At 46.5% G+C, this 16,257-nt stretch overlaps 1 protein-coding gene across 1 annotated transcript; it reads left to right on the top strand.

Moving 5' to 3' along the window:
* Positions 1-5,119: 5,119 nt before the first annotated feature.
* On the top strand, positions 5,120-7,344 carry LOC125512307 (aluminum-activated malate transporter 10-like). The gene is made up of 3 exons (XM_048677400.1): positions 5,120-5,691; positions 5,819-5,959; positions 6,058-7,344. Exons 1-3 carry the CDS (start codon positions 5,349-5,351, stop codon positions 7,032-7,034), a joined length of 1,461 nt encoding a protein of 486 aa, XP_048533357.1. The 5' UTR covers positions 5,120-5,348; the 3' UTR covers positions 7,035-7,344.
* Positions 7,345-16,257: the final 8,913 nt, after the last annotated feature.

The raw sequence follows: 16,257 nt of genomic DNA, 5'->3' as shown, positions 1-16,257 counted from the left end.
GACCGACTCCTGCCTGCATCTACTACTATTACTCAACTCATCGACCGCTATCCAGCATGCATCTAGAGTATTAAGTTAAAAACAGAGTAATGCTTTAAGCAAGATGACATGATGTAGAGGGATAAACTCATGCAATATGATGAAAACCCCATCTTGTTATCCTCGATGGCAACAATACAATACGTGCCTTGCTGCCCCTACTGTCACTGGGAAAGGACACCGCAAGATTGAACCCATAGCTAAGCACTTCTCCCATTGCAAGAAAGATCAATCTAGTAGGACAAACCAAACTGATAATTTGAAAAGACTTGCAAATATAACCAATGATACATAAAAGAATTCAGAGAAGATTCAAATATTGTACATAGATAGACTTGATCATAAATCCACAATTCATCGGTCTCAACAAACACACCGCAAAAAGAAGATTACATCGAATAGTTCTCCACAAGAGAGGGGGAGAACATTGTATTGAGATCCAAAAAGAGAGAAGAAGCCATCTAGCTAATAACTATGGACCCGTAGGTCTGAGGTAAACTACTCACACTTCATCGAAGGGGCTATGGTGTTGATGTAGAAGCCCTCCGTGATCGATGTCCCCTCGGCGGAGCTCCGGAACAGGCCCCAAGATGGGATCTCGTGGATACAGAAAGTTGCGACGGTAAAATTAGGTTTTTGGCTCTGTATCTGATCGTTTGGGGGTACGTAGGTATATATAGGAGGAAGGAGTACGTCAGTGGAGCAACAGGGGGCCCACGAGGGTGGAGGGCGCGCCTGGGGGGGGTAGGCGCGCCCTCCTACCTCGTGGCCTCCTCTTTTGTGTCTTGACGTAGGGTCCAAGTCTCCTGGGTCTTGTTCGTTGAGAAAATCACGTTCTCGAAGGTTTCATTCCGTTTGGACTCCGTTTGATATTCATTTTCTTCGAAACCCTAAAACAGGCAAAAAACAGTAATTCTGGGCTGGGCCTTCGGTTAATAGGTTAGTCCCAAAAATAATATAAAAGTGGAAAATAAAGCCCAATAATGTCCAAAATAGTAGATAATATAGCATAGAGCAATCAAAAATTATAGATACGTTGGAGACGTATCAGGCTACACCCAGCCGGGCACACAGTAGTCCTACATCCAGACTAGCACGAGTACATAGCAGCAGGATTTGGCCGCCGGACAGCAGGATGAGGAGGACAACGAGGACGATGATCCAACTGATTCTGCCGGTGATCCGAAGAAGAAGCGTAGATGAGAAAGCTTAAACATGCGCGAGGACGAGTTGTTTACAATGCATAGTTGGCCACTGGTATCGATCTAATCCATGGCACGAAGAAAAAGGGCACAACATTTTGGTCCAACATTCGCACATGGTTCTATGAATATAAGCATTTCGCACCCTACTTTGACACGGTCATCCGCAACCGTGAATCAAAGTCCCTCAAGAGACCATGTCCAAGTATTGCGGCCACTTAGCGCATCTCATCGCACAGTGGCCTAGTGGTGCGTAAATCATCAAGAGTAAGTTCATTTGGCTGGACACGCATAGTTTTGTTGATCACTGACTGGATATGCAAAGGTTTGTAGCCGGATATGCATAGTTTTGTTGATCACTAGCCGAATATGCATAGTTTTGTTGATCACTAGCCGGACATGCAATGTTTTGTAGCCGGACATCCATACTTTTGTTGATCACTTGCCGGATATGCATTGTGTGACAATGTTTTACTTTGTAGCCTTCTCGCCCATGTATGGTGTTCAAGTTGGAGAAGAAAATTTTCACTATCATGCATTGTTGGTTGAAGTTCAATGGGCAACCTAAGTGAAACACATTCATATCCAAGACCGCTGCCCAAGCCACAGAGAAAGAAACTGGTGACCCAACGGACCCAACAAAAGAACCGCCCAACAAAGTTAGAAGAGGGTTCCGAGGAAAGAAGTGGGAGGAGACAGAGCAAAGCGAGAAGCTGTGGGCGGCCAAGATGACGAACATGTTCGAGGACATCTTGATGAAGAAGGAGGAGGCATATGTCAAGCGCTCGGACATCAAGGAAGAAAAAAAGGGGGAGAGGTTCAAATTGTTGATGAAGGCGACCAAGAAGAAGCTCAAACTCGAAGAGTAGAGGGCCATGATCTAAGAGAAGAAGGCCATGCTCGAGGAGAAGAAGGTGATGCTTGAAGAAAAGAAGGCGAAGATCACAGCCATGCGGAGGACGCCAAGATGTTGTCCTTGAATTTGGAGTCTTTGGATGCAGACGCAAAAATGACCGTGCAAGCCGTCCGCTATAAGATCTTGCAGAAAGATGAGTTGAAGGCAGCGGCAAATTGACCCTTGTCTGTTGTATGCCATGATTCATTTGAGTATCGTCACACGCTAATACAATATGCAATTTTGCTTCCTTGTATCAAACCCACTTTGCATACCTGGTGGGCGAGATAATTAAATTCCTTCTTACTAATTGTAAGTCACTTGGCAGGCCGAACTTATACATAGGTGAGTGGCGAATCAACATGAGAAATGAAGGGTGGACTCAAAATATCAAGTCCTAACTCCTAAGCCTAGTTAGCAAATGCGTTAGAATTGTTACATGCAAATTACATGCAATATAGTACTATTCTGTCCCATAATGTAAGACGTTTTTGCAGTTCAATTTGAACTGCAAAAACATCCTATATTATGGGACAGAGGGAGTAATTGTCAAGTGACATATTTAGGTTCCTAATTAGTAATTCTCCCTCTGGTTGTAAATACAAGGCCACTATCAAAAATACATTTTACAGCTATACAAGGTCACCATCTTTTTTCAAGAAGGATTGATTAGGTTTCTACCTTGTACGATGGTGCTCATTACTGTGAACACTTGCATGCAATTATAGAAAAAAAAGACACCACAACCAATGTGTTTAGTTATTTTTTTGTGAGAAAACTTTTGATATATTCATCTTCAATCATGGCAGTACAACTAACATCAGAAATAATAAAAATTACATCCAGATCTATAGACCGCCTAGCGACGACCACTGAAGCGAGCAGAAGGCGCGCCGCCGTCATCGTCCCTCCCTCATCGGAGTTGGGCACAACTTGTTGTAGTAGACAGACGAGAAGTCGTCGTGTTAAGCCCTCATAGGATCAGCGCATCAGAACATCAAGCGCCGCCGATGAAGAATAAGGTAGATCAAAAGGATCCAACCCGAAGACACACGAACATAGACAAATAACAACCAGATCCGAGCAAATCTGCCGAGGGTAGATCCGCGGGAGACACACCTCCACACGCCTACCAACTATGCTAGGCGCACCACCGGAACAGGGGTTAGGCGGGAAAACCTTTATTCCATCTTCAGGGAGCCGCCGCCGTCTCGCCTTCCCGAGCAGGACACAAACCCTAACAAATCTTAAAGGAACGACTAACAATAGAGCCGTCCCGCCGGCCCTTACCAGGATCCACCGCGCCCACATGACCCTAGGGCCACCGGAGACGAGGCGGACCTACGCGGAGCCAGCGAGAGGCACAAACCCTAGCTGTTTTTTTAGGAGGAGGAGGCGGCTGTGTTGCTTCCCTGCAATATGTTTAATTGACTCAAAATACAAGATTTTCCACACAATTAATTGTGTTACTTATTAGTTGATTTTGTTTTCTTGATATCTAAAAATTGAGAAAGTGGTCTTGTGTACAAAACGGGAGGGAGTAACATTTTTGAAGGGTAAAGCCGCCCGGTAAAATCTCCACTGGAGTGCATCCATCTATTTTGATGTGTAGGCTTGTAGATATGCACCTCATTTGACTTCCACAGATGAAAATGGACCCATTCAAAAAAGGAAAACGAAAATGTAGGAGGTCCTTTTGATTTAGAAAAGCCAGTTTACAAAAGTTGAAAGGCTAGTGCATGCATCCACGCACTAATGTCTGGCTAGTCATAATTACAAGGAGCTACTTACTAGCTAGTGAGTGCAGCTGAAGTACATATTGTACCACAAGATCCATGTACGACCACCGATTTCTAAGCCCTTTCCTGTGCACTTTGAGTTGAGGGTTATGAATATGCTCCCAATATTCAATTTAGCGGCGGTTGGAGCAATTCTTTCCGCATTTGTATAATTTTCGTCCGTCTAAATTCCAAGTACTCCCTCTGTTTATTTTTATAAGGCTTTGTAAATGTTTCAGACAGTGTGCAAAACAACACAATTTTGTTTGTCTGAAACGATTTATAAAAGTGAAAGGAGGGAGTAGATCAAAACGAGTACATCAATTTTATTTTATTTTGAAAAAAAGAGATTGTACTATTAATGACTGGTTTGGCCACATAGGCTTACAATCTCATCAGGACGCGAGCGCAACCAGGCAGCTGCACGCGCGGAGAAGAACTCCCCAACCGGGCAAGTCTATAGCTAGCAACGTTCTGATCACGAGACATAGCAGCAATTTTGAACTCACTCCCCGTGTCCTTCCAGTAAACGCTTGGTTTCACCGATCAGAGCCGTCACCGGAGATCTGTCAGTACCATGCTCCAGCATCGCCGCCGCCGCGACTGAGCAATCTGTCTCAAGGATGAAAGGGGCCGAGCTCATCTTGCCGGCGTCTATATATCGATCAGGCGATCGAGTTTGTGCCCAACAAGTTCGAACTACATGCGTGTCCCTATCGGTCTCAAAGACTTGAGCAACTGACAATTACGCAGCAGCAAATCTCTAGACGGTTCGAATTTGTCGCACTACAGATTGAGGATCAAATTGGCTAAGGACGAAATTGCTGATGCGACGCGGTAACTGACAAGTAACTAATCGAAGCGGAGCGGTCAGGAATTCCGGATCGCCCTGAGCCGGAGACGAGCAGATCAATCGTGATCGATCGTGTGGCGAGCAAAACCGCGACGACGACGATGGGAAACCGCACTCGATCTGCACGTACCGCGCCTCCATTTCCATCCACCCTGTTGGCGACGCACTCGGCCCCTTTTCCTTTGCCGAGAAACGCACGTATCGCGCGAGCTTTCGTGCGCGAGGCCGGTCGTCTCCAATCTCCAGCCTGACAAATGCCCCACGTCAAAGTCCATTGGAGTGCCTCGGAAAGCTTCGTCCCTATATAAGCAAGTCCCCCGGCGTCTCACAACATTCCAAGACAGGGAGGTCATTCGCCCGGCAGCCTTTCCTTTCCCTCGTTCCTTCCTTGGAAGCTTGCGTTGCTCCCCTCCCTTCTCCCTCCGGTCCTGTCAGCTCGTAGCATAACTCCAACAGAATAAGTGACGCAGAAGCAGCGGTCAACCTATATATACCATAGCAGAGCCGGCCAGCCGGGCCGCATTTTCTTGGCACGCTTGCAGTAGGGAGGGGCTCGTCTGGACCTGCTTCTGCCGGTGATCATGGAGGCCGCTGCGAGGGACGCGCAGAGCGGGCTGGAGTGGCGGGGGGCGGGGCCGGGGGGGGCGGCGGGGGCGGGGGGGGGCGAGGCCGGGCCGGCCGGGAGGGCCTGGGCGTGGCTGGTCGCCTGCGTGCTCATGCTCGGGGCCACGGTGTCCGGCTTCGCCAAGAAGGTGTGGAAGATTGGCGCCGACGATCCGAGGAGAGTGGTGCACGGCCTCAAAGTCGGCGTTGCGCTTACCTTGGTCTCCGTCTTCTACTACACCAGGCCGCTCTACGACGGCGTCGGCGGGGCTTCCATGTGGGCCATCATGACCGTCGTCGTCATTTTCGAGTACACTGTTGGTAAGTCGCACCTAGTAGAATCATTACAAAACGGATCAGTAGCGGAGCAACTGTATCTTCAGCATGCATGCATGCATGTATTTACTCTTGGCTTGATCGCTGATTTTGTTTGTGTATGGACGTGTAGGCGGCAGCGTGTACAAAGGGTTCAACCGGGCCGTGGCGACGGCGAGCGCCGGCGTGCTCGCGCTGGGCGTGAACTGGGTGGCGAGCAAGTCCGGCGACAAGCTCGAGCCGGTCATCACCACTGGCTCCCTCTTTCTTCTTGGTACGTAGTACTATAAACCTTCGTGCGCACTTACAAACTGGGCACGCTACCTTTCTGCCACACGTACTAATAATTATCTATGGGGTGTGCGCGTGCAGCTGCGGCAGCCACCTTCTCGCGGTTCATACCGACGGTGAAGGCCCGGTTCGACTACGGCGTGACCATCTTCATCCTGACATACAGCCTGGTGGCCGTGTCGGGGTACCGCGTCGACGAGCTGGTGGAGCTGGCGCAGCAGCGGCTTGTCACCATCGCCATCGGCATCTTCATCTGCCTCGCCGTCTGCGTGCTCATCTGGCCCGTGTGGGCCGGCCAGGAGCTGCACCAGCTCACGGTGCGCAACATGGAGAAGCTCGCGGCCGCCGTGGAGGGCTGCGTCGAGGAATACTTCGGCGAGGAGGAGGGCGCGCAGGCCAAGTCGGAGGGCTACAAGTGCGTGCTCAACTCCAAGGCGTCCGAGGACTCGCAGGCCAACCTGGCGCGGTGGGAGCCCGCGCACGGCAAGTTCGGCTTCCGCCACCCCTACGCCCAGTACACCAAGCTCGGCGCCGCCATGCGCCACTGCGCCTACTGCGTGGAGACCCTCAAGAGCTGCGTCGGCGCCGAGCTCCAGGCCCCCGAGAGCGTGAAGCGGCTGCTCGCCGACGTGTGCACGAGGCTGGGCGCGCAGTGCGGGCGGGTGCTGAGGGAGGCGTCCAGCTCCGTGGCCACGATGACGACCTCCCCGGCGCTGGACTTCGCCGTGGCAGACATGAACACGGCCGTGCACGAGCTGCAGGGCGACATGCGGGAGCTCCCGTTCACGCTGGCCGGGGAGCCGGGGGAGGCGTCGCTGATCGACGCCATGCCGCTCTTCACCGTGGCGTCGCTGCTGACGGAGATATCGACGAGGATCGAGAGCGTGGTCGACGCCGTGGACACGATGGCCAGCCTCGCCAGCTTCAAGCAGGCGGACGATGATGACGACAAAAAGGGAGACGCCGAGCTGAAAACGAAAGTACATCCATTGAACGAGACAGACTCCGATGAGCCACCTGAAGAAAACAAAACAACCAAACCTTCTGAGCAGGTTTAGAAGCGTCGTCTATGAAAGCGCTCCGGAGCAGCTGGACTTATCGGACCGGACGAGTAACCGAGTATGATCAGATTTAACCTGACAATACCATCGAGTTAGCTATATCAGTAGTAATTACATTCTTGTTTATAGCGTTGGTTATTATTTTCCGCGGACAGAAGATGATGCATGAACTTCTGATCCGCGGCGTTCAGGTCGAATAAACACCGGCTTATGATCATCGCAGAGTAGACCGGCGTCCATCATGTTGTACCTGTGCATACATATATGTTGACACGATCATACAAACTGATGAAATGACACTAGTTTTCTCATTTCAGAATATGAAAAGACAGTAGCTGCTAGTAGTACGTACCCGTGTGCGTACCACACTTGTACAAACCGACGGAAAAGGCGGCTGAGCACATGAACCTTGCAGGGCTGGCTACCCTAAAATAATCCATCCTATAGACATGCGGTCACTCTCCGTGCTTTTCCCCTAGTCGATGCCATGTTTCTATTTCTCTGGTGCAGCCTGTTGCATTACAGCAGCGCGGCGCACTAGAGGATTGTGCGCTCACATTGCCCCGGTTCCGATCGTATCGCCTCGAGAAAGAGGTTTTATAATCGGGCCGGGAAAGGCGTCGTCCTTGTCCGGCCGACGGCGGCGCAACCCAAACCCGTTGAGCTCGATGGCGTATCGTACCTGCTGCCGAGGTTAGGAGGACAGTGGCCATGGGATTCGGCCCAGCTCCTTCCTAGTGGAGTACAAACACAGCGGCACTGAGCTGCTGGGAGATGGGAGAGGACCCCCTGATGGCGGGGTAGATGACGCCTCATGCATATCTGAAACGAAATGGCGGACCGCTGGATCACTCGGTTGGATATCATCGTCCTCGAGCTGAGCGATGGCCACGGGATAATGTTTCGGTGGCGGTAATGCGTATGGAAACAGCGTTATCTCCATGGTTAGCCGTGGCTGAATAATATCTCATGGGATATTGCGATCTTCGGATTTCAGTAGCCCCCATGCAGTGGATGTGCTCTGACCAACATGCTAAAGCTATGCAGCCGCGAGTAGCACTCACAACTCTTTATACATCAACTTGGTGTGTGATTTATGCTTTAATGAAACAAGCATTTTTCGTATGGGAAGCACTAGCCGACGCCTTTCAGTTTCACCTGGAAAAACATTCATGGTTATATTTGAAGACAATTGCCCCTTCATCGCTTTGGGTATGAAAAGTTTTGGACGTGTCCGCCACGACCGTACAGACCCCGCTTCGTCCCCATTAAAAAATCCTCATCTGAAGCAAGCCCTAGCTTCACTCCACTCACCGCCCCGCTCTCCGTCACTTCCCATCCACTCGCCATTCGTTCCCCTCCCCCCGGGCTAAGTACATAGATGACAACGTATAACAAACACCTGAAGAGTATAAGAATCAGGATTGCTCAGCCCCATGAACCTATGTTAACTTGTGTCAATGATGTTTTTTCAATTTACGTATAGCACAGTTGTGCTTCTCACAGAAGCACAATTTTTTTCGAGAAGCAAAGTTGTGCTTCTTGTGGAAGCAAATTTGTGCTTCTAGTTGAAGCATTTTTTTCAAGAAGCACATTTGTGTTTCTCGCGAAAGAAAAGCAAATGTATGCTTCTCATGTAAGCGCATGCTTTTTCTCTTTTGGAAAAGCATAACCATGCTTCACAAAAAAATACACAAAAGAAATCTCTAAAACCTACGGAAAATTAGGAGAAAACCGAAAAGATGAAAACCCTGAAAACACGATCTAAATCCAGAAAACACGTGCAAAAAAATTCAGATGAAACGCCGAACATACAACACGTGGCAGCAGCTGGGCGCTCCACTTGGTAGGCTCCCAGGCCATAAAAGTGACATTTGCGGGAGGCCCGCAAGGGGTAACACTTAGTTGCTCTCCTATATCTCTCTTGATGCGAGATGGAATTGAAGGCAGCCTCAAGCGAGCATATTATTGGGTCGAGCCAAGTAGCTTCCTACTGGTTTGTCTTTCTTCTCCATTTTCTCATTCTTCATCGTTTATATATTTTTGAAACATTTGAAATACATATATTCCAGAACTAAAATGTACTTAATTTTTCTAAAATCACGAGGAGTATGGATTTTAAACAATTTTGAATGTTGACCCAATATGAACATTTTGTTAGCATAATTTTAATAAAATGTCGACAACATTAAAAAAATGTTTGTGCTATTGAAAAATGGTCATGCGTTTCCAAAATATCAAATATTTATACAACTAAAAGTATGTTTATGCAATTCAAAAAATATGCCATTCATAAAAATGTATGTTACATTAAAAAATGTTCATGAGTCCAAAACTATGTTCATGATATGCATGTGTTTCAAAAATATTTCGTGACATTTTGTAAAATGTATATACAATTTAAAAAATGTGCCTAATTTAAAAAAGCATCATACCATTTATAAAGATGTTGCAACATATAATTGCACTCGACATGTATCAAAAAATGTTCAAAAACATGTATTTAAATGTGTATAAAGAAGTTTTAGATGTATAAGAAAAATGTACAAACTTTATGAAAAAACATAGACATCAAAACATATATATATAATTAAAAATATGTATTTAAAAATTATTAAACGTGTATAACAAATTGCTCTAATATATATGAAAAATATACAATGTATGCGAGAAAAAGGGAAATAGATGTTGAAAAAGGCAAAAGGATAAAAAAACAAAAAACAAAGCAAACCGGCAGAGAAATACAGAAAACCAAAACCCAAAAGAAAATTGTAGAAAACCGACACAGACAACCGAAAGAAAAGATAATGGGAAAAGGGAAAATGAAAACAAAAAGGAAAACCCGACGAAAAAGCGCAAGAAAAAAAACGAAAACCAACACATAAAAATATAGATAAAGAGAGAGAAAAACCGGCCCTAAAAACCGCTCCTGTAAGAACCATATATTAGGATGGCCCGATAACGCCTGGACGCGAAAATCCTTGAGGCGAGATGGAAGATAGTGTAGCATTAGTAGTTATATAAACAAGCGGATCCTATACGGCGCGTAGGACACCCCCTAGCGCCATGGTGCACCCTCCCCCCCAGCTCACCTGCACGCCTTCTGGCCGGCTCATGTGGGGTGCGAGCCCCCGCCCCCCCCCCCCAGCTCACCTGCACACCTTCTGGCCGGCTCATGTGGGGTGCGACCCCCCTTTCTTTTTTCTTTCCTTTTTTCATCTTTACTTTTTACCTTTTTGCGAGTTTTCTTTCAAATTCACGAACACTTTTGTTCATCGTATTAAAAAAATTCATCAATGTAAAAAAAGTTCAACAATTCAGAAAATGTTCATCGAATTCAATTTTTTTGTTCATTGGATTTAAAAAATGTAGACCAAAATTCAAAAATTGTTCACCGACCTCGAAAAATATTCATTAAATTAAAATTTGTTCATCAAACTCCAAATTTGTTCATTGATTTCAAAGTTTGTTCATCCATTTTTCAAAAAAAAACTTGAATACAAATTTTCTTCATCAAGTTAAAAAATTGTTCATCAAATTCAAATTTTGTTTATGAAATATAAAAAATGCTCATCATTATAAAAAATGCTCATAAAAATGTTCATTAAAATTAAAAAGATGTTCATTCTTTTGAGTTGCAAACATTTTTGAATTCAAGAACTATTTTTATGACAATTCACAATATTTTTGAATTTTACAACCAATCCTGAATTATTTGAATATAGAATAAATGAAAAACAGAAAGTAAAAAAAGGAAAAGTAAGAGAACGAAAAAAACGGGGGTGCCTGCTCGCGCATGGGCAAACCCAATAGGGCGCCCACTATGTTCAAATAATCGAGTTAGTTTTGTTTGTGTTTGATCCCTAGTATCCACTATGTTCTGAGATTGATGTTGCTATGACTTTGCTATGCTTAATGCTTGTCACTAGGGCCCGAGTGCCATGATTTCAGATCTGAATCTATTATGTTTTCATAAATATATGTGTGTTCTTGATCCTACCTTGCAAGTTGGAGACACATATTATGAGTTATGATCCGCATACCCCAAGGTGACAATAATTGGGATTCTTTCCGATGATTATCGTAGTTTGAGGAGTTCATGTATTCACTAAGTGCTAATGCTTTGTTCCGGTTCTTTATTAAAAGGAGGCATTAATATCCCTTAGTTTTCTTATGGATCCTGTTGCCACGGGAGGATATGACAAAAGATATCATGCAAGTTCTTTTTCATAAGCACGTATGACTATATACGGAATATATGCCTACATTATATTGATGAATTGGAGCTAGTTATGTGTCACCCTAGGTTATGACTGTTACATGATGAATATTATCCAACACAATTATCATTGCCGATCCAATGCGTACGAGCTTTTCACATATTGATCTTTGCTAAGTTACTTTTGCCGTGCTGCTGTTACAATCACTACAAAACTGCTACTGCTACTATTGCCACTGTTACCATTACTTCCATACAACTTTGCTACTAAAACTTCGTTGCAGATATTAAGTCTTTCAGATGTGGTTGAATTGACAACTCAACTGCTAATACTCGTGAATATTCTTTGGCTCTCCTTGTGTCGAATCGATAAATTTTGGTTGAATACTCTACCCTTGAAAACTGTTGCGATCCCCTATACCAGTGGGTTATCAGCGCGCAGGGCTCCGCTACAACGGGGAGGCCCGGGAAGGCCTTGAAGGAAATATGCCCTAGAGGCAATAATAAAGTTGTTATTTATATTTCCTTATATCATGATAAATGTTTATTATTCACGCTAGAATTGTATTAACCGGAAACTTAGTACATGTGTGAATACATAGACAAACAGAGTGTCCCTAGTATGCCTCTACTTGACTAGCTCGTTAATCAAAGATGGTTAAGTTTCCTGACCATAGACATGTGTTGTCATTTGATGAACGGGATCACATCATTAGAGAATGATGTGATGGACAAGACCCATCCGTTAGCTTAGCATAATGATCGTTTAGTTTTATTGCTATTGCTTTCTTCATGACTTATACATATTTCTCTGACTATGAGATTATGCAACTCCCGAATACAGGAGGAACACCTTGTGTGCTATCAGACGTCACAACGTAACTGGGTGATTATAAATATGCTCTACAGGTGTCTCCGATGGTGTTTGTTGAGTTGGCATAGATCGAGATTAGGATTTGTCACTCCGAGTATCGGAGAGGTATCTCTGGGCCCTCTCGGTAATGCACATCACTATAAGCCTTGCAAGCAATGTGACTAATGATTTAGTTACGGGATGATGCATTACAAAACGAGTAAAGAGACTTGTCGGTAACGAGATTGAACTAGGTATGAGGATACCGAAGAACCGAATCTCGGGCAAGTAATATACCGATGACAAAGGGAATGACGTATGTTGTTATGCGGTTTGACCGATAAATATCTTCGTAGAATATGTAGGAGCCAATATGAGCATCCAGGTTCCGCTATTGGTTATTGACCGGAGATGTGTCTCGGTCATGTCTACATAGTTCTCGAACCCGTACGGTCCGCGCGCTTAACGTTCGATGACGATTTGTATTATGAGTTATGTGTTTTGGTGACCGAAGTTTGTTCGGAGTCCCGGATGAGATCACGGACATGACGAGGAGTCTTGAAATGGTCGGGAGGTAAAGAATGATATATTGGAAGGTTATATAGGATACCGGAATGGTTCCGATAAGGTTTGTGGATTTTTCGGAGTACCGGGAGGCTACCGGAACCCTCCGGGAAAGTTAATGGGCCTATTGGGCCATACCGGAGAGAGGGAGGCTGCCACAGGAGGTGGCGCCCCCAAGCCCAAACCGAATTGGACTAGGGGTGGGGGGGGGGGCTCCCCTTTCCTTCTCCTCTCCCTCTTTCCCCTTTCCCCTTTCCGTTGGTTGGAAGGAGGGGGGGGGGCGAATCCTACTTGGACTAGGAGTCCAAGTAGGACTCCCCCCTTGGCGCGCCCCCCTTGGGCCGGCCACCTCCTCCTCCCCCCTTTATATATGGGGGCAGGGGGCACCCCAAAGGCACATCAATTGTCCCTTAGTCGTGTGCGGTGCCCCCTCCATAGTTTACCAGCTCGGCCATATTGTCGCAGTGCTTAGGCAAAGCCCTGCGCGGATCATATCATCAACACCGGCACCACACCATCGTGCCGACGAAACTCTCCCTCGACCCTCTACTGGATCAAGTGTTGGGGATCGTAGCAGAAATTTAAAATTTTCTACGCATCACCAAGATCAATCTATGGAGTCATCTAGCAACGAGGGGAGAGGAGTGCATCTACATACCCTTGTAGATCGCGAGCAGAAGCGTTCAAGAGAACGGGGTTGATGGAGTTGTACTCGTCGTGATCCAAATCACCGAAGATCCTAGCGCCGAACGGATGGCACCTCCGCGTTCAACACATGTACGGAGCGAGAACGTATCTCGCACCTTGATCTAGCAAGGAGGAGGGAGAGGTTGAGGAAGAGGTCTCCAACAGCAGCACGATGGCGTGGTGGTGGTGGAGCAGCAGTACTCCGGCAGGGCTTCTACAAGCTCTTGCGGAGGAGGAGAGGTGTTGGGGAGGGGAGGGGCCGCGCCTTGGATGGTGTATGCAGCCCTCCCCTTGCCCCTCTATATATAGGGGAAGGAAGGGGGCCGTCCCCCTCTAGATGAGATCTAGAGGGGGGCGGCGGCCAAGGGGAGGGGGCTTGCCCCCCAAGCAAGGGGGGCGCCCCCTTAGGGTTTCTCCCCCAACCCTAGGCGCATGGGCCCAAGGGGGGATGCGCCCATCCCATGTAGGGCTGGTTCCGTTTCCTCTACAGCCCATTAGGCCCTCCGAGAGAGGTGGCCCCTCCCTGTGGACCCCGGAACCCCTCCGGTGGCCCCGGTACAATACCGATATGCCCCCGAACCTTTCCGGTGACCGTATGACAACTTCCTACATATAAATCTTCACCTCCAGACCATTCCGAAACTCCTCGTGACGTCCGGGATCTCATCCGGGACTCCGAACAACATTCGGTAATCACATACAAGTCTTCCTAATAACCCTAGCGTCATCGAACCTTAAGAGTGTGTAGACCCTACGGGTTCGGGAACCATGCAGACATGACCGAGACAACTCTCCGGCCAATAACCAACATCGGGATCTGGATACCCATGTTGGCTCCCACATCTTCCACGATGATCTCATCGGATGAACCACGATGTCGAGGATTCAAGCAATCCCGTATACAATTCCCTTTGTCAATCAGTACATTACTTGCCCGAGATTTGATCGTCGGTATCCCAATACCTCGTTCAATCTCGTTACCGGCAAGTCACTTTACTCGTTCCGTAATGCATGATCCCGTGACCAACTACTTAGTCACACTGAGCTCATTATGATGATGCATTACCGAGTGGGCCCAGAGATACCTCTCCGTCATACGGAGTGACAAATCCCAGTCTCGATTCATGCCAACCCAACAGACACTTTCGGAGATACCTGTAGTGTACCTTTATAGCCACCCAGTTACGTTGTGACGTTTGGTACACCCAAAGCACTCCTACGGTATCCAGGATTTGCACAATCTCATGGTCTAAGGAAATGATACTTGACACTTAGAAAAGCTCTAGCAGACGAACTACACGATCTTGTGCTATGCTTAGGATTGGGTCTTGTCCATCACATCATTCTCCTAATGATGTGATCCCGTTATCAATGATATCCAATGTCCATGGTCAGGAAATCGTAACCATCTATTGATCAACGAGCTAGTCAACTAGAGGCTCACTAGGGACATGTTGTGGTCTATGTATTCACACATGTATTACGATTTCCGGATAACACAATTATAGCATGAACAATAGACAATTATCATGAACAAGGAAATATAATAATAACCATTTTATTATTGCCTCTAGGGCATATTTGCAACAGTCTCCCACTTGCACTAGAGTCAATAATCTAGTTACATTGTGATGAATCGAACACCCATAGAGTTCTGGTGTTGATCATGTTTTGCTCGAGGAAGAGGTTTAGTCAACGGATCTGCGACATTCAGGTCCGTATGCACTTTAAAAATATCTATGTCTCCATTTTGAACATTTTCATGAATGGAGTTGAAGCGACGCTTGATATGCTTGGTCTTCCTGTGAAACCTGGGCTCCTTGGCAAGGGCAATAGCTCCAGTGTTGTCACAGAAGAGAGTCATCGGGCCCGACGCATTGGGAATAACTCCTAGGTCGGTAATGAACTCCTTCACCTAGATTGCTTCTTGTGCTGCCTCCGAGGCTGCCATGTACTCCGCTTCACATGTAGATCCCGCCACGACACTTTGCTTACAACTGCACCAGCTGACTGCCCCACCATTCAAGATATACACGTATCCGGTTTGTGACTTAGAGTCATCCAGATCTGTGTCGAAGCTAGCATCGACGTAACCCACGACGAGCTCTTCGTCACCTCCATAAATGAGAAACATATCCTTAGTCCTTTTCAGGTACTTCAGGATATTCTTGACCGCTGTCTAGTGTTCCATGCCGGGATTACTTTGGTACCTTCCTACAAAACTTACGACAAGGTTTACATCAGGTCTGGTACACAGCATGGCGTACATAATAGACCCTATGGCTGAGGCATAGGGGACGACACTCATCTTTTCTCTATCTTCTGCCATGGTCGGGCATTGAGCTGTGCTCAATCTCGTACCTTGCAACACAGGCAAGAACCCCTTCTTGGACTGATCCATATTGAACTTCTTCAATATCTTGTCAAGGTATGTACTCTGTGAAAGACCAATGAGGCGTCTCGATCTATCTCTATAGATCTTGATGCCTAATATATAAGCAGCTTCTCCAAGATCCTTCATTGAAAAACACTTTTTCAAGTAGGCCTTTATGCTTTCCAAGAATTCTATATCATTTCCCATCAATAGTATGTCATCCACATATAATATGAGAAATGCTACAGAGATCCCACTCACTTTCTTGTAAACACAGGCTTCTCCATAAGTCTGCGTAAACCCAAACACTTTGATCATCTCATCAAATCGAATGTTCCAACTCCGAGATGCTTGCACCAGCCCATAGATTGAGCGTTGGAGCTTGCACACCTTGTCAGCATTCTTAGGATCGACAAAACCTTCCGGCTGCATCATATACAATTCTTCCTTAAGGAAACCATTAAGGAATGCCGTTTTGACATCCATTTGCCATATCTCATAATCATAGAATGCGGCAATTGCC

This window comes from Triticum urartu, chromosome 6, assembly GCF_003073215.2.
Source record: "Triticum urartu cultivar G1812 chromosome 6, Tu2.1, whole genome shotgun sequence".
Lineage (NCBI taxonomy): Eukaryota > Viridiplantae > Streptophyta > Magnoliopsida > Poales > Poaceae > Triticum > Triticum urartu.
This window is presented reverse-complemented; position numbering and strand designations above follow the sequence as displayed.

Bases quoted from the DNA above. Each gene is read 5' to 3' on its own strand.
- LOC125512307 (XM_048677400.1), top strand. From the start codon at position 5,349: ATGGAGGCCGCTGCGAGGGACGCGCAGAGCGGGCTGGAGTGGCGGGGG. The intron at 5,692-5,818 runs GTAAGTCGCACC...ATGGACGTGTAG, and splicing joins CATTTTCGAGTACACTGTTG to GCGGCAGCGTGTACAAAGGG. The intron at 5,960-6,057 runs GTACGTAGTACT...GTGCGCGTGCAG, and splicing joins TGGCTCCCTCTTTCTTCTTG to CTGCGGCAGCCACCTTCTCG.